General features: G+C 39.4%; 1 protein-coding gene across 4 annotated transcripts in view; it reads left to right on the top strand.

Moving 5' to 3' along the window:
* BBS9 (Bardet-Biedl syndrome 9) overlaps window positions 1-22,154 on the top strand; it is a 591,858-nt gene that overhangs the window by 8,344 nt on the left and 561,360 nt on the right. For 3 of the 4 annotated variants that reach the window (XM_058296789.2, XM_071215092.1, XM_071215095.1), the window contains 2 exons: window positions 4,900-5,022; window positions 21,644-21,794. In XM_058296789.2, the coding sequence (XP_058152772.1) occupies window positions 4,911-5,022; window positions 21,644-21,794 (263 nt within the window). In that variant the 5' untranslated portion in view covers window positions 4,900-4,910. The remainder of the gene's footprint in view (window positions 1-4,899; window positions 5,023-21,643; window positions 21,795-22,154) is intronic. The other variant, XM_071215094.1, reaches the window with a different exon arrangement.

The raw sequence follows: 22,154 nt of genomic DNA, 5'->3' as shown, positions 1-22,154 counted from the left end.
TGTAAAACTCCTTGATTTGAAATATAATTCTCTTTTCGTGCTTTGGAAAAGCTTTGTAACTGGTAGTAGAGGCCCTAGGAAATAGAAGAGGGAAGAAAGAGCCATCCTATAGTAAACATCCACTTTGGCTGAAGGTATCAGTAAAACTAGTGGTTCGCAAATTTAAGGTACTTGTAAATCATCTGGGAATGTTTTTTCGGGCATGGCTGAGATTCTGCATTTCTAACAAGCTCCTGGGTGATGCTATAAAAAATAATTTTTATTGATATATATTAATAAGGCATACAATTCATCCAAAGTGTACAATCAATAGTATTTGGTGTAATTACATGATTGTGCAGTTATCACTTCAATAATTATTTGTGCATTTTCATTATTTCAATAATAATAATAAAAAACAGACAAACAAGAAAATTCTTCACCTCTCAGTCTCTCTATGTGGGTGACATTGAGGCTTCTGGTCCAGGGACCACACTTGGAGTAGCAAGGAGCTAAATTGTGAAAGAGGGGCTTTAAGGGGCTCTTAAAGAGAATTGTTAGAGTAGGAGAAACAGGAAGAAATGAAATGTTGCCTGTGTTATTTTATCAGTAGGAATAGGTCTTCAATTTTATGATAGGAGTCCATGAGAAATTTAGTGTTTGATATAGAACATTTATAGACAATTGTTGGTTTTGCATATTGGAGGATTCTTTTTCTTGATTCTAATATCTGAATTTGTTTGCTGTCAAGGAGTTCAAAGCCATTTTCACATTATAGCCCTTTTCACATGATACAGTTACTTCTGCTTAAATTCAAACTGCAGTTATGTCTCTTGTTAAAACATTTTGCCTTTTTGTATACTATTGAATTTCATCAATGGAAACACTTCTTATTTTTCACCATTACTTGGGTATTTAGCATGTTATCTAGGCAGGGCTCATGACGTTTTCTCTTCTGCTGCCTGAGACAGACGGTAGCCTCCTTCTGGTGTTGAACAGATCTTCCCCTTTCTATTGTCTTTCCTTGAGACTCCTTTTGAATTGTGCTGATATAGAATGTAAGCAGAGGATTAGTTAGGTTTGTTTAAGCCTATTGATTTCTGTCTTCGACTGTGTCTACGTGGAGCCTATACCCACAAGTCTTCATCCTTTATACTATATCATTTGACATAATATTTGATAGAGCCACTCACTCCTTCTGGAAACTCTTTTTTTGCTTCTTTTTAGATAACCCATTCCTGGTTTTCCTTTGATTTAATTGGCTGCTCCTGCTCAGTTTCTTTTCTTCTTGACCCAGAGCCCAGCCCCTCTACCTCTTCTTTTCTCTACCCTTCACTCCCTTAGTGATCTCTTCTTGACTTTAAATATCATGTATACAGTGATTCTCAAATATATCTTTTTCTCAGAGCTGCAATCTGCACTAGAGACCAGTGTATCCAACTTTCTACTCAGTCTCCAAGATGGAATGTCTAATAGACTTAGACTCCCAGACTTAGCATGTGCAAAGCTGCTCACTGTCTTTTCCTTTTCATAGGAAATCCCATCCTTTCAGATGCTCAGGTCAGAAACATTGGAGTCATCCTTGATCTCTCTCATATACTACATTAATCTAAAATATGTTCAGAATCTGATCACCTTGCTGCTGTTTTGGTCTAGTCCGCCATCATCTTTTGCCTGGCATATTGCAATAGCCTTTATTTTTTAGTTAAAAAAATTTTATTTTCTAACTTTATTTTTAAAGAAATAAGTTTTAGATTTTAGAAAAGTTACATCAAAAACATAGGGGATTCTCATATCTTAGCAGAATGCTCTGAATTCTGGGCTTCTATGTTCTTGGCTTATGTCACATAAAGTAATTTATGTGACATAAATTATGTAGGGAAGGGAATAAAGAGTTTATTATGAAACAAGAAAACACAATCTGAGACATCGATTGCATGTGTGCTTCAGAGTGAGACCCACATGTGGGGCCCCAGGTTAGGCCTTTTAAAAACTTTCCTCCTACCCCTTCCTAATGTTCGTTGTTCTGATTGGTTGTCTTATGATCCCTGCTTGTTAGCTCACAGGGGACCATTGGGGAAGCTTGCTCTTTGGAGGTATCTGGGGCTTCCCCTTGACCCTGGAAAGGGTTTCAAACGGTACCTTGTGGTCAGGGTTTCTCTGGCTTTCCCAGTAGCATGGGGTTTCTGGGTGGGGTCTAGAGGCTACGTTCTCTGCCAGCCGTGCTTTCTGCTAGCCATATTCTCTGCTGGGTCTTTTTTTTTTTTTTAAAGATTTATTTACTTATTTATCTCCGCCCCCCCCCACCCCGGTTGTCTGTTCTCTGTGTCTATTTGCTGCGTGTTCTTCTTTGTCTGCTTCTGTTGTTGTCAGCGGCACGGGAATCTGTGTTTCTTTTTATTGCGTCATCTTGTTGTGTCAGCTCTCCGTGTGTGCGGCACCATTCCTGGGCAGGCTGCACTTTCTTTTGCACTGGGCGGCTCTCCTTACGCGGCGCACTCCTTGCACGTGGGGCTCCCCTATGTGGGGGACACCCCTGCGTGGCAGGGCACTCCTTGTGCGCATCAGCACTGTCCATGGGCCAGCTCCACACGGGTCAAGGAGGCCTGGGGTTTGAACCGCGGACCTCCCATGTGGTAGACGGATGCCTTAGCCTTTGGGCCAAGTCCACTGCCTCCTCTGCTGGGTCTTATTGGCCTTCCCTCTTTCCCTGTATTAACCTGCCTTACATACACCACACGACCTCCCCCTGTCACATTTTTACCTATTAACAACATCTTTCATCAGTGTGGTACACTTGTTACAATTGAACAAATATTGAAAAATTGCTATGAACCATGGTATATAGTTTACATTATGGTTTATGCTTTGCACCATGCAATTTTATAGGTTTTGACAAAATATATATATATAAATGGCCTGTATCCATCAATACAATATCATGCAGCAATAGCCTTTTATCTTGTCTCCAAAAATCTACCCTTTACCCCCTTATTGTTTTCTACTTATCTATCCATCCATTCATCCATCCATCTATCCATTTTCTGAACTTTTGGGAGTAGGTTGCTCACATCATACCCCTTGAACACATAATACCTTCCATGTACATTTCCTTTGAACAGGATATTCACTTATGTAATAATCTTAAGTGTAATTATCAAGTTCAAGAAATTTAACATTGATATTAAGCTTATATTCCATATTTCAATTTTCTTATGTCCCTATATGTCCTTTTGAGCCTTTTTTCCTCCATTCTTAGATTCCATCCATTATTGTGTATGGCATTTATTTGTTGTTATCTTTTTAGTTTTTCTTTCTTTTTTTTTTTAAAAATTTCATTTTAGTAACATATACAACCTAAATGTTCCCCTTTTAACCAAATTCAGATATATATGTAATTCAGTGGTGTTACATTCACAATGTTGTGCTACCATCACCATCATCCATTACCAAAACTTTCCATCATCCCAAGCAGAAATTCTGTACCATTTAAGCATTAATATACTGTATTCTTATTTAATCCTCATAACATCCCTCTTACTTGCGTTTTATAGATGAGGAAGCAGAGCCATGGAGAGGTTTAGTAGCTTGTCCATGGTTGCGTGATTAGTACATGGTCGAGGAAGGATTCAGAGTCATGCCGGCTGGGCCAGAGCTTGCACCTTTCACCACCACCATCTCAGATAATTTCTTGGCCAACTTTGAAAGCAAGTGGCCTTGATGTCTATGTTTAGCCCACATGGAAGTTCTGCTGCTAAGAAGGGCCTACATTTGATCTATATTTTTAAAAAAAGTATAGACCAACTATCATGAAAATCAGGAAGTAGGAGGAAAGCCTCATTTATGTTAGATAAATGAACTTTTTCAGGATTCCTGAGTATGTGACATTTGTATTGTAATTCAAAAGGTTCAATGTGCTTTCACACCCACCACATCATTAACTCAGGGGTAGGCAGGGCTGTTATATCTTTATTCTACATGAGGAATGAAAGCACAGAGAGGTTATATGGGTTGCCTGAGGACACAAAAATAGTGACATAAATGGATCTGTAACTGGGTTCTTCTGTATTTTTTTTTAAACTTTTGTAATTTTAGATTTATAAAAGAGCTGCAAAAATAGTATAGTATTTCCTGTATACACTATACCCAGTTTTCCCTAATGTGAATATTTAACATTTAATTAATCAAAACTATTAATGAAATTATAAACTTTATTTGAATTTCACCAGTAGGGTGATCAACTTGCTCTGCTTTGTCCAGAAATGTCCTGGTTTTAAAACCCAAAAGTTTTACATCCCAGGAATCTCCCCTCAGTCCTGGACAAAGTGGGGTTGTTGATGACCCTATTCATCTCCTGGATCTTTTAAAATGTGATTTTCCCTATTCCATCTTGCCCTTCTACACTTAGAATGAGAAGTGAATGCTTTTTGAGTACCTCTGATATTCCAGTTCCGGTGCTAAGTCACTTGATGCATTTGATCTCATTTGCTGTTCTCAGCAACTTGTTGAAACGGGATACTGCAGTCTTTCCAGAAACAAAACTGAGTAGATTAGTTAGGCATTTTGCTAAAAAGTTATGTGCTAAATAGTGCTGTTAGAATTTTAGTCTTAATCCTTTGAAGAATGTGGTTTTTTTTGTTGTTATTTTGTGTGGCTGTTTCCTAAATATCCTAGAAAAGGGATATTTAGCCCAACATAATTTGGAGAATTTTTAGTCTGACTTACCAATGATGTTCAAAAATATCTGATAAATTTTCTGGCCCTTTGGATTTGTAGTTTCACAAATGTTCACAAAATACAAAAACTTACACAGAATTGTTCTTTTCCAAGGTGTCCAAGATTTATTTGCTATGCCTTAAGAAATTATTAATTCCAGGTATAAAACGGATTTTTATTATATATAAATGCTTTCTTTTTCAGAGTGAAAGGAAATGTCTTTATTTAAAGCGCGTGATTGGTGGTCCACTGTTCTGGGAAAAAAAGAAGAATTTGATCAAGGCTGTTTGTGTTTGGCTGATGTTGATAATAGTGGAAATGGACAAGGTAAGCGACTTATGACCAGGCATCTTGGAGCAAAAGAAAAGACATCTGTTTTTAACTGTGTTCTTTTTGGAACTTAAACTGTCATAATCTTTATGGAACTAATTTTGAAGGTGGTTTTCTTTATTATTTAAGTAGCAGACTGATAAATATAGTTCTAACCTCTCTAAAGAGGTATAGGTTTGTATTCTATCATATTATTTGCTGAAATACATAGAAATATATAAGGCATCACTTCATTTGTTGCAAATTAGATTTTGTAGTGTATATAGATTATATAGTATAGTGTAGTATAGATTTTGTAGTATATTTTAAATTAAAAAAATTTTCTTTTTTAGATATTATTTCCAAGAAAAGTTATATTTTTTTCATATTGGATCTGAAAGCCATTCATATTCAAGTGCAGAAATTAAGCTAGTTCTCTTTGTAGAAAACAATTGTTAAGTCCTTGCTTTTTTTTTCCTTTATGATCCTAAAAAATCATGTCATTCCTATATATCTCTTCTCTTTGCATATTTGTATTTCTTTTCAGTGGTCTTTATTTTTTAATTTATTTTTTTTAATATACTTTTTATTTTGTAAAAAAGATACTTAGTTTACATAAATATTACATAAAAAATATAGGGGATTCTCATATCTCCCACTCCCAACCCCTCCCACATTTTCCCACATTAACAACAGCCTTCATTAGTGTGGCACATTTGTTACAACTGATGAGCACATTTTGGAGCATTGCCACTGAGCATTAATTAGAGTTTATGTTGTAGTATACACTCTCTCCAACACAATTTTAAGTTATGGCAAGATATACAATGGCTTGTATCTGTCATTACCGTATCATTCAGGACAATTCCCAAGTCCCAAAAATGTTCCTGTGTGATACCTGTTTTTCCCTCTCCGTTCCCTCAGAACCCCAAGTAGCCACTGCCTTTATATCAATGATTAAAGTTCTTCCATTGCTAGAATCACAATAAGTATATACTAGAATATTACTAAGTATAATGTAGTCCATCATTCATTCTCCAATCCTGAGGCTTCTGGGATGGTGACGCCCACTCCACCTCTAATTGAAAGGAACTTAGATTCCAGGGGCAGATGGATGGGACTATCTTGCTTGCAGTTGCAGACCCTCTCTGTTCCTTGGGATGGTCATTTCCATCATCATCGCCTTGTTAGTTGTCTTGGGTGAGTCCAATGAACTGGAGAGTAGGTGTTGCAACTCTGTTGCGATTCAGGGCCCAGCTAGCACTTGAACAGCCCAACGATTTAAGACCCTTGGACATATACCTACCAACTCTAGCGCTAACTACAGGTTCAATTGAAGGAGGAGAAGAGCCATGTGTAGGGAAACCACAACTGAGTCCAACTCTGTCACATTCAGTGGTCTTTAAAACATTTTATTTCAATATTGCTATTTGAAATTTATATTTGGCTTAAATTTATAGCTTAATATATATATATAAATATATATAAAAAATATATAAATATATAAATAAATAAATAAATAAATAAATATATATATATATAAATAATTTATAGGAGGGTTTTTTCCCAATCTAGGTAGTCTTTGACCTCTTAAAAATAAAACTTATTTTACCATTACCTTATTCATTGTATAATTACATTTTTCCTAATTCCATTTCTCTTACCTATGATGAAAATAGTAGACCCTGGACAAAAAAAAGAAAAAAAAAGAAATGGTAACATTATACTGGCAAAGAAGAGCAGGAGATACTAAACTGCACTGAGCACTTACTAAATTGTTTCTAGGGAAAATCTGGGTTCTGCCCTCCTACCCACAGTGGTGGGAGGCCTTCTATTCAGAGGATGTCCTTGGGAGGCTCCTTAACAATGTCAATCCTGCCCTCCATTCTACAGTTTGTCAAAACTTATGGTTCCTTGTGACAAATTGAAGTTCTTTTATGAATCCGCAAAAGAAAAAGATTTTGAGCTAATCCATCCTGTGGGTGTGAGATCCTTTTGATTAGACTACATCAGTGAGGCGTGACTCAGGTTGAGTCTCTGCCCTCTTGCTGGGTCTTATATGAATGGAGACACAGTGACACACAGGAAAAGGAAGCTCTGCCATTTTGACCTTGCTATGTGAGAGAGAGGACTCCAAGTTCACCTAAAGCTGCAGAAAGGCAGAGAAGCCCTGGGCGACTGAGTGAGGTCCTGAAATCTGGAATTAGCAGAGCACAGAGACAGAATGAGGCTCCCGAGGGGCTGGACCCAAGGGTCAGCTCAAGGCTGAGGAGACGAACCCTGCCATGTGCCTGATTGCCATGTGGCAGGATACCAGGATCACCAGTAGCTGAATTTGGTGAGAAGGCATCTCTAATGGTGCCTTGATTTAGACATTTCCCAGCCTTGGAACTGTAAGATTTTCCTTTAATAAAATTCCTATTATAAAGCCAACCCAGTTCTGGTACTTTGTATTGGTAGCCCTGTGGCAAACTAAGATATTCCCCTACTGTTTGGCAATACAAAAGAGTCATGCCACAAAAATACCTGCCAGAGAGAAAAATTTCAAACCCATTTTTGCCCAGATTATCTAATGCTCAGATTGGCTGGAAACTATCCTTATTCTTTAAATAATACACTGTTCACCCATCCATTTCTTTTGGAGCTCCCAACTGGAGTGCCATCAGTTAGTTACAGATATGCTAGGATTTTGCTTACCCTCAATTTGTGGCCAGCTGTGAGCATCTTCCGCTGTTTTCCCAAGTATGCTATACAAAAATCATTGTGTGTATGTGCCTTAACAAGAAAAAAAAAAAAAAAATCCACCAATAATTATTTCTTAAAACCTGGGCTGCCTGCAGTGGAATATCTGGGGTGATTATTCCTATAAGGTCCTTGTGGCAATTTGATATTATTTATGAATTCCAAAAAGAAATGTTTTGTTTGTAAACTGGTCTGTTCCTCTTGGCATGATACCCTTGGATTGATTTAAATTTAAAGGCATTATGTTTACTTGATTATGTTAATATTAGGGCTTTGATTTGACCACATCATTAGGGCTTGCAGGGTTGAGTCCTTGCTCCCTTCAGAGTTATATGAACAGACACTCACTCAAGGAGAACACAGAAGATACACTGGAGAGAGAGAGAGAGAGAGAGAGAGAGAGAGAGAGAGAGAGAGAGAGAGAGAGAGAGACCATTTGCTTGATAGTTTGCAGCTGAAGAGACTAGAGCTCTGAACAGCAAAGAAGGCCCAGAGAGAAATGAGCCCTCCAGCCTACAGCTGAGATCTGAAGAAGCTGGGCCTATGGAGCCTTAAGAGAGAGAGAAGGCTAAACCCTCGCAGATGTCACTTACCATCTTGTTTCAACATGTGGCAACAGACTTTGGTGAGGAAGTATCTCTTTATGGTACTTTGAGTTGGACTCTTTAGGGCCTTGTAACTGTAAGCTTCTACCCAAATAAATACCCTTTGGAAAAACCAACAGATTTCTTGTACTTTGTATCAGCATCCTTTTGACTGACTGATACATTCCCATAAAACTGTATTCTCTGATCATGGGGCTCAGGTATCTGTACTTCTAACAAGCCCCAGGGTTGAATGTGTGATCTCTAAATTTTGAGAACCACTGTTCTTGGTTTACAGAGTGGAATATTATTATTATTATTATTATTTTTTTTAAAGATTTATTTATTTATTTAATTTCCCCCCCTCCCCTGGTTGTCTGTTCTTGGTGTCTATTTGTTGCGTCTTGTTTCTTTGTCTGCTTTCGTTTCTTTGTCCGCTTCTGTTGTCATCAGCGGCACAGGGAGTGTGGGCGGCGCCATTCCTGGGCAGGCTGCACTTTCTTTTCACGCTGGGCGGCTTTCCTCACGGGCGCACTCCTTGCGCGTGGGGCTCCCCCACGCGGGGGACACCCTTGCGTGGCACGGCACTCCTTGCGCGCATCAGCACTGCGCATGGCCAGCTCCACACGGGTCGAGGAGGCCCGGGGTTTGAACCGCGGACCTCCCATATGGTAGACGGACGCCCTAACCACTGGGCCAAAGTCCGTTTCCCAGAGTGGAATATTATTGAGAACAGTTTTGGCCATGCTCTGTTTGAGATCAAAATGTCTAGTAGACAGAATGGAGATAGAGGTTTGGGAGTGAGCAGGATGTTGGTTGTTTCTGAAGCCCTGAGAGTGGATGAACATTCACAAGGAGAGAAGGTGGAATAAGAGGAAAAGTAGGCCAGTAACCTGGAGAATATGAGCCATTAAAAAGGAAAGTTTGGGAAGGGGAGCCAGTGAAAGATTCTGAGAAGGAAGGGCAGAGAGGCAGAGAACCAGCTGGGCTGGTACCTAGGAAGTAGGACTTAGTGATGTGAGACTAAAGAGGTTCCATGCCATTTAGCAACAAGTGGCTCATTAGTGTCCTTGGTAAAGGTGGATGAGTAGGCACAATGGTAACAAAGGGTAACAAAATCCAGCTTTGCAATGAGTTAAAGAGTGAGTGGGAGGTGAGAAAGAATGTGAGCATTTATAACCTTTTAAGAAGCTTAAGTAAGAAGGAAAGGAGATTTGATGATTTGAGGACAATGCAGGATAAAGGAAAATGGGAAAATTTCAATATGCAGGGATCTGGAGAAGAGAGTCAGAGATGGGATCAGGTTTGTGGATGGGAGGGTTGACCTTGAACAGGTGTGGGGGATCCTTTTCTCTATGATATATAGATGATAGATAGAAGGCAAAAAGATGAGAATGGATAAAGATACAGAGTATTTGCAGGTTGGGTTGGGATTTGAGACCAAAATGACATATAACATCCTCATGTGATCAGAGAGTGAAAGGAAGGGTAGTAGGTATGTTGGAATTGCTTTAGAAGATAACTTAGAACATAGAAAAACAATTCTTGGCTAACCTTAAGATATTAACTGAAATTGCTTAACATGTATTTAAAGTGATACCTACTTTCTCTGATTTTCTCAACTCAAGATTCAGATTCCTGAGAGAGAAAACAAGAGTGAGAGCGAGAGAGAGAGAATATGAATGAAGCTGAAATGGTCCAAGTTAGATTACATGTCAACCTGTGACTGGGGCAGAATTTATTACTAGAATCAGATGAGAAAACATAAGGCTGACTTCATTTCTCTCTTAGTACTCATCATTTATACCTAACACAGTGCAACTACCTCTTGCACAACTGTACATACAAGTGTTCTTACTTCTCTGCAGTGCTAGATAACCATGTCTACCTACTGCTTCAGAGGATTTCATGGAGCCCTTGGGTTGTATAGAAGCCAATGAAACTCTACCTCCCCACTAGGGAAAAAGTAAAAATTGAAACAACTTCTGGACCTGATTTGGGATGGTTTCCATAATTCAGTGCCAAAAATCTGTAAAATGCAGGTGTGGTGCTTCCTATGTCATCCTTACCATATTTGCCAACATTGAAGTATAATGGTCTTATAGAATTAGAGTTATTGTTGAACCTTAAAAAGTAACTCCAATTTCTTCCATTATTATACATCTGGTCTCTTTGGAGCCAACTAATACAACCCTTGCATTTGTGTGTAGTATAGTGCTTGATCAGAGTAATTAATTTTTCTTCTTTTCAATACACAGAGACCAACTTAAGCAGTTTTCTTTTACCTGGCAGGGACACGATCATATCTTTACTTGTACAGCCACAGTCCGATCTGTGGGAACCGGGACAATCTCACCATCTCAAAGATATTCATATTAGTCCTCTAGATCAGGGATCAGCAAACTATAACCAAATTACACCAGGGGACAAAATCTTGCCCATCACCTGTTTTTATATGGTGCTTAAGCTGAGAATGATTTTTACATCTTTAATGGCTAAAAAAATAAAGAGTAATATTTTGTAACATGTTGAAATTATATGAAATTCAAATTTCAGTGTCCATAAATGGATACCTTTTAGAATCTATCCATGCTTGTTTGCTCACATATTATCTTTAGCTGCTTTTGCACTATATAAGAATTGAATAGTTGCAACAGGTTATAGCCCACAAAGCCTAAAATACTGTCTGGTCCTTTACAGAAAAAGTTTGCTGATCCCTGCTCTAGATTGATAATTCATATTTCTGCAGTCTGGAGATGAGGAAGAAGTAGGTGTCCTAGGTTCCTTGGTAAGAAAAAACAGGATATGAGACAAGTCCAACAAAAATAGAGGGGTCTTTGCAAAGAAGATATATCAGTGGGTAGTTTACCATTTTCTAAGAATATCTATTCCCTTAATCCTTCAGAAATTTGGGGTGCAGGGACCATAGACTGGCTTTACCCTGCCACCAGGTGAACTAAGTTAAAAAGTAATTCATCACTGGCCCTCTCTAATAGAAAAGTAACAATATTTCTGGCTCTAGAATTAATAGTAACTCAGAGCCAATATTCAGTATTCTCACAGTTTGGGTATTTCCCTTTCCTCAGTACACAATAACCTGGATAAATGATTACAGTCCTCTAGGATCTGTGGAAAATTCATTAGGTATGTGTGGTATTAGAGCTATGTCTGTACATAACCTTGCCCTTTATTTAAGGGGCTCTGAGTCATGGGTCAGATACCATGACTTGTGTGGTGGCTTGAGTTAGCCCTCTTTTTTTTTTTGGTAGAACTAGAACAATTTTTGGCTGTACTCTTTAGAGAGGCCTTAATTCATTTTATTCCCAGGGGCCCCATATTAATTACCATAGCCTGAGAGCTGTGAGAATCAGCCTTTTACCCAAGATCAGCTTGCTATAACAGTTCTGCTGCCTATTTTAATAACCATATGCATTTTGCTTCTGGGAGTTAACTTGTCATCATATGGGCGTGGGCGTCTTGCCTTCCTCCTATCCCTAAGACATAAATCCTGTTTTCATTTTATCCTCAAGCTAGTACCTGGCTATAAAAGGACAACCTTTAAAATGCTTTTTAGAGATCTTGATCCTTCCTTAACCAACTTGTTACTCATGGCAAGGGAGAAAGCAGAGACTTCTAAGCCCTGTTGGGGGCCAGAATAAGGCAAGTTGGGTGTAATGTACATGATAAATCCAATCTAGAATTCTTATCTCTCATAGGGTTTTCTGGACTTTTAGTATAATCTGTGGTGAGCAAGCATTTGGCCCAGTTTTGCACTAAACCAAATTGTTAAAAGGATAGCCGACAGTTGGATCTAGCACAGTGAATGTAGAATCTTTGTTGAAATCATCCAAATCAATAAATTAAGCCCAATTATGTCATACCCATTTTTGTGGACTATTTCCATAATATATATTTGGAATATGTCAATATAAATTATTTCTACAGTTCCTTCATGGCTGAACTTTTTTGCTTTCTACTCATAATTCTGCTTATCATTGTTTGGACCATTTTTTCTGCAACTTTTCATTTTGAAATAATTTTAAATGTTCTGAAAAGTTAAAAAAAATAGTGCAGAGAATTCTTATATACCCATATTCACTAATGATAACAGCTTACATAACCCTAGAACAATGATCAAAGCCAGGAAATTAACATTGATGTAGTGCTGTTATTCCAACTACAGACCTTAATTGAATTTCTTTTTTACTACTTTATATATTTATTAAGCTTTGCTGCGTACTCAAATATTTTCATTGTCTTTTTGGAAAATCAGTTTTATTGAGACATTCACATACCATATAAGCCATCTAAGGTATACGTTTAGTGGCTTTTGGTATAATCATAGAATTGTACATTCATCACTGCAGTCAATATTAGAGCATTTTTATTACTCCAAAAAGTAAAACCCCCTTAGTGGTTACCTCTCAATCCCTCTCTTTCCCCTATTATACATATCCACTAATCTAATTCTGTCTCTATGTATTTATATTTACAATTTCTTTAAATGGAATCAAACAATATACACAGTACTTGGTGTCTGATTTCTTTCACTTACTGTAGCCCTCTTTTTTCAACAATTGATGAAAAAATTTTAATATATTACACTCACTAAAGTCCATAGTTTATGTGTCTTTTTGCTCAACTACCATCCTATGATTATTATCTTGTAATATTAACATACATTTGTTCTGATTCATGGAAGAACTTTTTATATTTGTACTACTAACCACAGTAATCATTCACGACAGTGTTCTGTATACTATACAGTCTCATGTTCCATTCTTTAGCTTTCCTTCTAGTGACATACATGACCCTAAACTTTCCTTTTCAACCACAATCATATACATAATTGCCGCTGCTAATTACATTCACTCTAATATGCTATCATCAGCTCTATCCAATTCCAAACATTTACAATCAGCCTTATTACAAATTCTGTACAAATTAAGCCTCAGCTCTCCATTTTGTATCCTCATTCTATCTTCTGGTGACCTGTATAGTCTAGCTATTAAGTCCATGAGTTTGGTCATTATATTTAGTTTATGAGTTCATACAGTATTTATCCTTTTGTCTGGCTTGTTTCACTCAACATAGTATCCTCAGGTTTCATCCATGTTGTCATATGCTTCACTTCATTTCTTCTTACAGCTGAATAATATTCCATCATATGTATATACCATATTTTGTTTATCCATTCATCAGTTGATGGACACCTGGTTGTTTCCATCTTTTGGCACTTGTATCTGCTTTGAACCTTGGTGTACAGATGTCTGTGTCCCTGCTCTCAGTTCTTCTTAGTATGTACCTATTAGTGGGATCTCTGGGTCACAAAGCAGCTCTAGGTTTAACTTCTTGAGATACTGCCAAATAGTCCTCCACAGCAACTGCACCATTCTACACTTCCATCAACAGTGAATAAGCATTCCCATTTCTCCACATCCCTCCAACACTTGTAGTTTTCTGGTTTTTAAATAATGGCCATTCTAATAGGTGTGAAATGATATCATATTGTAGTTTTGATTTGCATTTCCCTAGCTAAGATGTTGAACATCATTATAAATTTGGTAATTGACTTTTCTATTTCTACAAAGTAGGCTGTTGGAATTTTGATTGGGATTGCATTAAATTTGTAAATCAGTTTGGGTAGAATTGACATCTTCACAATATTTTGTCCTCCAATCCATGAACATGGAATGTCCTTCAATTTGTTTAGGTCTTCTTTAATTTCTTTTAGCAGTATTTTAATTTTTTAAGTTCCAGTCCCTTAATTGAATTTCACCATTTTCTCCACTAATTTCCTTTTTCTACTTCCTGTTTGAATCCAGGATTCCACATTTCAGCATATACATACTTCTATTTGTTTCTGAAACTTGGGTGATACTGAGGTTGAATCTTGGTTATTTTGTGAAGAAAGACTGGCAATAGGACATGACATGATACATTGGAAGTTCAGTGGGGAGTGTTTTAGAAGAGTCTGGAGGTTTGCTTCTTCAGCATGTATTCTAAACTCTTTCAGTAACCACATTACAACTGTTCTAATCCCATTCTTTCTGACTGATGTCTTTACTTTTCCACAAGAAACCTGGAAAGTCTGTGAACTCTGACTTATAAAACCTACTTGAGTCAGTCTCTGAATTAGATTCTCAAGGGCTAAGCTCTTTTGCTGGAAGTGGTAAGAAATTATTTTTCTTACCAAAGATCCTGAGTTTTATTCTTTACCCTGAGGTGAGAATTTTGATATTTAAACTTGCCATTTTCTTTTTTTGAAAAATCAGTTTTATTGATACATATTAATAAAGTATGTATACATCCATCCAAAGTGTACAATCAGTGGTATTTGGTATAATCACATAGTTGTCCATTTATCATTTTAGTCATTATTAGAGCATTTTCAATATTCCAATAATAATAATAAAAAAAAAAACAGATGAACAAAAAATTTCTACCCCTTAATAATCATCTCTCAATCTGTCTGCTTCCCCTACTGTACATAGCTGCTATTCTGTTTCCATCACTCTAATTTATTTGTATTTATATTTTGTGTAGATGGAGTCAAACAATATGTAGTACCTTTTGTCTAGTTTCTTAGATCCTTTTTTTTTACCCTTAATGGAAGATTATTAATATATTACCATCAGTACTGTCCATAGTTTGCTTTAGTTGTGTTTTTGCCTGATTTTAACTTCATGTAACATTAATGTACATTTGTTTAGTTTCCAAGAAAAACAGCCTTATATATGCAATATTACCCATATTCTTATTTCACATGAGGTTTTGCTATGCTACATTTTTTAGCTTTCCCTCTATTATATATATGGCTTTAGACTTTCCCTTTCAATCACTGTCATTCCCCTATATTAGCACTACTCGTTACAAGCACTATAAGGTGCTTTCACCATTTCTATTCATTTACAAAGATTTACGAGCAAACTTTACAGTGATTCTGCACAGATTAACCCTCAGTTTTCCATTCTCTAATTTCATTCTATATTCTGGTGACCTATATTTTAGTTACTAAATTGATGAATTTACACAATGTATTTAGTTCATAATAGCACAATCATGCAGTATTTGTCCTTTTGTGTCTGGCATGCTGCACTCAACATAATGTCCTTCAGGTTCACCCATGTTGTTATATGCTTCACGACCTCTTTTTTTCTTATAACTGCATAATATTCAATAGTGTATATATACCACAATTTGTTTATCCATTTATCAGTTGATGGACACCTGGGTTCAGTGTGCAGATTTCTGTCTATGTACTGCCCTCAGTTCTTCTGGGTATATACCCAGTAGTGGTATTGCAGGGTCACATGGCAAGTCTATATTCAACTTCCTTAAATGCCAAAACAGTGGTTGTACCATTCTACATTCTACATAAGCATTCCTATATCTCCACATTCTCCCCAACACTTGTAGTTCTTTGTCTTTTTAATGTTAGCCATTCTAATAGGTGTGAAATGATATCTCATTGTAGTTTTGATTTGCATTTCCCTAATCACTAGTAATGTTCAACATTTTTTTTTCTTTTTTTTTTTTTTTTACCATTTTGTATTTCTTTGGACAAATGTCTATTCAAGTCTTTCACCCCCATTTTTAATTGAGTCATTTGTCTTTTTGTTGTTGAGTTGTTGCATCTCTTTATATATTATGGATATTAAATAAACCCTTATCACATATGTGATTTTCCAGTATTTTCTCCCATTGAATCAGCTGCATTTTCACTCTTTTGACAAAATCCTGTAAGGTGCAGAAGTATTTAATTTTGAAGCAGTCCCATTTATCTATTTTTTCTTTTGGTGTTCATAATTTGGGTCTAAGGTCCGAGAAACCACCTACCACAAGATCTTGAAGATGTTTCCCTACATTTTCTTCTAGTAGTTTTATCATCCTGGCTTTTATATTTAGGTCTTTGATCCATTTTGAGTTGATTCTTGTATAGGGAATGAGATAGGGGTCCTCTTTCATTTTTTTGGTTATGGATAGCCAGTTCTCCTAGCACCAATTATTGAAGAGACTGTTCTGTCCCAGAAAAGTGGATTTGGTTAGGCTTTTTGAAAATCTTGTGTCCTGTGTCCTGAGTCTTGTGTCTCTGTAATCTTCCATCTTCCCGGAAGTCGTGGATTGCTGTCATTCTCTTTTTTTTTTATTGGTTTTGTAAAAATATTACATTAAAAAAAAAAAATGAGGTCCCATTCAACCCCACCACCCCCACCCCACCAATCCCCCCCCCCCCCCCAGCAACATTCACTCCCATCATCATGACATATTCATTGCATGTGGTAAGTACATCTCTGGGCATCTCTGCACCTCATGGTCAATGGTCTACATAATGGCCCATACTCTCCCCCATTCCATCCCATGGGCCCTGGGAGGATTTACAATGTCTGGTGATTGCCCCTGAAGCACGATCTAGGGCAACTACAAGTCCCGAAGGCGCCTCCACATCTCATCTCTTCCTGCCATTCCCCATACCCATCAGCCACCATGTCCACTTTTCTCACTCCAATGCCACCTTTTCTCTGTGGACCTTGGATTGGTTGTGTCCGTTGCACCTCTATATCAATAGGAGGCCCAGATTCCACATGGATATTGGATGCAATCCTCCTGCTTTCAGTTGTAGGCACTCTAGGCTCCATGGTGTGGTGGTTGTCCTTCTTCAACTCCATCTTAGCTGAGTGAGGTGAGTCCAATAAATCAGATTGTAGGAGCTGGAGTCTGTTGAGGCTCAGGGCCTGGCTATCCTATTGTCAGTCCAGAGATTCAAATCCCCTAAATATATCTTAAACTCCATCACCAACTACAATTCCAGTAAAGTAGCATGAAAGTTTTATGAAAAGAGATCCCATCTGAGTCCAGTTTCATCATGCAGAAACACCAGCTCCAAAGAAGGGCCATCTGACATGGCAGTGAACCCCTTCTGCCATGACCATAGAACTCGTGGTCTCTTTAGCCCTCCATGGAACCAATACCTGGGGATTGTATCTACTTTATCTGTCTCTTAGACTCTGCTCAGTTGTGCATAAGGGCAATCCTTCTGACAGCCTCCAGACTCTTTTTTAGAGACTCGTAGCCATATAAACTCATTTCTCCTTTCCTTTTCCCCCTTACCTTAGGTCAAACAGCATTTTAAAGTCATGTTATTATATGTAGACAGGGATATTCTGCTGATCCGCATCGCACCTTCAATTCAAGGTCATTTTCCAGTTGCATCATCAGTTGGTAGTTGATAGTGATCCCTCGGTGCCAGGGAGGCTCATCCCCGGGTGTCATGTCCCACAGTGGGGGGAAGGCATTGCATTTATATGCTGAGTTTGGCTTCGAGACTGGCCACATTTGAGTAACATGAAGGCTGTCAGGAGGAAATTCCCAGGCACAGTGCTGCTCTAGGCCTTGTTCTTATTTCAGGCATATAGGCTCACAAGCATAGTCATTAGTATCAGGGGCTCACTGTTGGACCCTCATTCCTTCCCGGTCCTTGCCGCTGCATCTGGGGGACTGCCACTGCTCCCCCAGGGACCACAACAGAGCACCCCTGGCCAGGAACCCAGTACCCCCCCAGCTGTAGTTTTTAATTGTTTCCACTATGAGTATATCCAAACATTACCATGCACCCTGGACATATGCCCTGTATAGCTCCCTGTCAGCCATATATCACCTGTCAATAGTATCCTACACCAGTATTCCTCCGCTGCCATTGTCGAACCACTCTGTGATCCAGAACTTCCTGAAAATTGAAGCCCAATATAATGTCAGGATCCCTTACTAGCAAAATGGCATATAGTGATGGGTTTAAGGGTTAGATATAGGATACGTGTTGCTGTCATTCTCTTTTTATTTATTTTTTAAAGATTTATTTTTATTTATTTAATTCCCCTCCCCTCCCCTGGTTGTCTGTTTTCTGTGTCTTTTTGCTGCATCTTGTTTCTTTGTCCGCTTCTGTTGTCGTCAGTGGCACGGGAAGTGTGGGCGGCACCATTCCTTGGCAGGCTGCTCCCTCCTTCGCGCTGGCGGCTCTCCTTATGGGTGCACTCCTTGTGCGTGGGGCTCCCCTACGCGGGGGACACCCCTGTGTAGCACGGCACTCCTTGCGCACATCAGCACTGCGCTTGGGCCAGCTCCACACGGGTAAGGAGACCCGGGGCTTGAACCGCGAACCTCCCATGTGGTAGACGGACTCCCTAACCACTGGGCCAAAGTCCGTTTCCATCATTCTCTTTTTAAAACTTAACTGGTGCCCTTAAAAACAGCCATCCTACATGTAGATTTGCATTTCTCCTCCCTTTTGAGTTAGTCTATAGTAGCAGCTGTTCAGTCCACTAGAGCTTTGCTTGCAAAGCTCCAGTGCCAGGTGACTGGAGGCAATAACTTAACTATTTGCCACTGTGTACAATGCTGCTTAACCATGGAGAATACTAGCAGGAGTCTTATTGCTTTGTGCCCCAACTTAGCTCAACGTGGCTCAACTGATAGAGAGTCTGTCACCATATGGAGGGTCCAGGGTTCAAACCCAGGGCCTCCTGACCCATGTGGTGAGCTGGCCCACGTGCAGTGCTGCTATGTGCAAGGAGTACCATGCCACACAGAAGCGCCCCTGCGTAGGGGTGCCCCACGCACAAGGAGTGCGCCCCACAAGGAGAGCTGCCCCATGTGAAAAAAAACGCAGCCCACCTGGGAGTGGTTCTGCACACACGAAGAGCTGGTGCAGCAAGATGACACAACAAAATAGAGATGCAGTTTCCCAGTGCCACCTGATAATGCAAGCAGATGCAGAAGAACACACAGCGAATGGACACAGAGAGCAGACAACAGGGGGGAATGGGAGAGAAATAAATAAATCTTTAAAAAGAAAAAGAACCAATTACAAATATCCCTACAGTATTTGGTGTCTGCATTTATTTTTTTATTTTCTGGTGCCAATTTTGGTGTCAAGTAATTTTTTTTTGCCACTGAATTATGATAAATTTTATTAAAAAAGAGATTGGAAGAGAGTGGGATAACACTTTGAAATGCAAGAAAAGCTGAACTGGCCAACCCTTAGTGGGGAGAGGTACCAGTGCAGCTCTGGAAACCTTGAAGACCTCCAGGGGGCCTGCCAATGATCATCTAGCACCAGCTTTCTGATGACCTCTGTGGCTATTCTGGTTTGAAATTCCCAGGATAGTGCCTCTCTCATAGGGTTAATATGAGGATTTAATGAGTTTATCCATGTGAAATACTTAGACTATTGCTTTGCATGTAGTGCTTTCTCAATAAATACGCAGAACTCCTACTTTTAAGTAGAAGTGAAAAAGTCAATGTACTATATATTAATCTAGAGATTTAAAAACTGAAATTGATACCCATTCTACTGTTTTTCTCTTGTACCCAAGGATAGACATGGTTATAGAATACTTTGTCTAGCAAGGCCTCAGATTCCTTTTTTTAAAAAGCAGTTTTATTGAGATATATTCATATACCATACTGCGGCGGATTGCTCGGTCGGTAGAGGTGGGGTCTGGCTGCGGACGAGGGGTCGGTCCAGCTTAGGACGAGGGGTCGGTCCCACTTGGGACGAGCGGTCGGTCCGGCAGCAGACGAGGGGTCGGTCTCACAGGGGTTGCGCGGTTTGGCTGCCGGGGTCGCCCGGCGAAGCCGGCGACAAAGGGGTCGCCCGGAGAAGCAGGCGACGAACTGGGGACAAGGGAGGCCAGGCCCTTGTCGGGGGCTCTCAGGACTGGAGGGCGCACGGCAGAAGAACTACCGCGGAGACAAGGTAAACACGCAGGTCCACTTTATTGAGGGAGAGGCAACAGTTTTATAGGGGCTGGGGAAGGCTGATTGGTCGAAGCCACGCCCTGTTCTGATTGGTTGCCGGAGAAAGGTCAGTGGGAGGTACTGGACGGGGGAGGGGTGGTGGTTAGGGATTGGCTGTTGCTGTTGCTGGGGGAAGGGGCAGGGTTTAGGGATTGGTGGCTGCTGTTGCTGGGGTAGAGGGCAGACTGGAGTTTCCCGTCCACGCCTGGCTGTTGCTGCTGTCGGGGGGAGGGAAAAGGGCAGACTGGATTTTTCCGCCCTGCGCCTGCGCAGGGAGAAAGAAGGCATCGTGTGGCGCTATCTGGGAGGAGGGGTGGCCACGGAAGCATGGCTGCCGAGAAGGGGAGACCCGAGGGCACTCTGCGCCCATGCCAAGCTTCCTTCAGGGGTGGCGGTGGGCCCGACCAACCACCCTATTACAGGGGTAGCGGTTTGGAATAGGCCTACCGCGGCCGCCGCCCCCCGCCAGGTCAGCAAACCACACTTCAGCCCGAGGGGCGACTGCACCATACAATCCACCCAAGGCAGAATCCTTTTTCAAACTGTTTTCAACAGCCATGATCCATTGTTGAGTTGGCACTGTACAATGAAATTAGTTATGACCTTACACTAGTGCTTTGATAAAAGGGCTTGCTTTTGACTGAGTTATGACTGCTGATATCAAATCAAGGCTTAGGAGGAAATGTAATTTGTTAGTACAATTGAATATTGTTGATATAAATAAAATAAATTCACTTTAATTACATCTTCTTTTGGCAGTGTGGCCTTTTGTATATGAAGCAAGACTAGAGGTTTTTTTTAATAGATTAAAAAAATTTTTTTAAAGCTACATAGATCATACAAAATGTTACAATAAAAAATATAAGAGGCTCCCATATACCCCCATTCCCCACCCCCCACCCCCACTCCTCCCACATCACCAAATTCTTTCATCATGTGGCACATTCATTGTATTTGATGAATATGGAGCACTGCTACACAGCATGGATTATAGTTTACCTTCTCTCCCAGTCCATGCAGTGGGTTATGGAAGGATATATGATGTTTCTGCATCTGTCCCTGCAGTATCATTCAGGACAACTAAGTCCTGAAAATGCCCCCATATCATACCTCTTCTTCCCTCTCCCTGCCGTCAGCAACTCCTCTGGCCACTGTGTCTACCTCAATAATATGATTTCTTCCAGTGCTAGTCACAATAATTCAGTCTTTTTAATTTTTTTCTATCTGGTTGCATCATCTTCTTTTGGTGCGTTGCTTTGCCAGGCAGGGGCTTGCACCTCTCCCTACTGCACAGGTTTGGACACCTTTTTTCTTTTTTTTGTCAGGAGGTCTCAGGGATAAACTCCGGTCCTTCGTATGGTAAACAGGAGCTCAATTGCTTGAGCAACTGCCACTTTTAATTTTTAGATTTCTCTGTTAACATCAGAAAGTTTATTCCCAAAGATATTTGGTTGGTGATGTTTGTTTCTTCATATATTTTTCTTCTTCTTTTTTTTTTTAATAAAATCTTTCCACAGATAAAATAGTTGTGGGTAGCTTTATGGGATACCTAAGAATCTTTAACCCGCATCCTGTAAAAACAGGAGATGGAGTTCAAGCTGAAGATTTGCTTCTGGAAGTGCATCTCCGAGATCCAATACTCCAAGTGGAAGTAGGAAAGTTTGTTTCGTAAGTAAAGCTCAATAATTTCAGTACTGTATCTTACTTGGAGCATTTCAGTCCCTTACTATGCTGCTTTTGTGGATTCTTTAAAGAAGAAAAGACTATCCATGAATCAAATATAGTTTTGGGATATTATCACCTAGGTGCTCCTCATATGATAAAAGCTTTTTATGTGGAAATCTATATATTTAAGATAGAACCTTTTTATAGTAATAGAGTTCTAAGTTTCCTGACATAATGCAAGGTTAAAAGAAAAGATAAGCTTTTGAAAATAATCAAAGAAATAGTATTTGCTTACTTAAAGGACTAATGGCATAAGTTTTATAAATGTCTGTTTAAGTAATTAAAGTAGCAAATAATCATCAC

Source organism: Dasypus novemcinctus, chromosome 5, assembly GCF_030445035.2.
Source record: "Dasypus novemcinctus isolate mDasNov1 chromosome 5, mDasNov1.1.hap2, whole genome shotgun sequence".
Taxonomy (NCBI): Eukaryota; Metazoa; Chordata; class Mammalia; order Cingulata; family Dasypodidae; genus Dasypus; species Dasypus novemcinctus.
The sequence above is the reverse complement of the archived record's forward strand: the minus strand, read 5'-3'. Positions and strand labels throughout refer to the sequence as shown.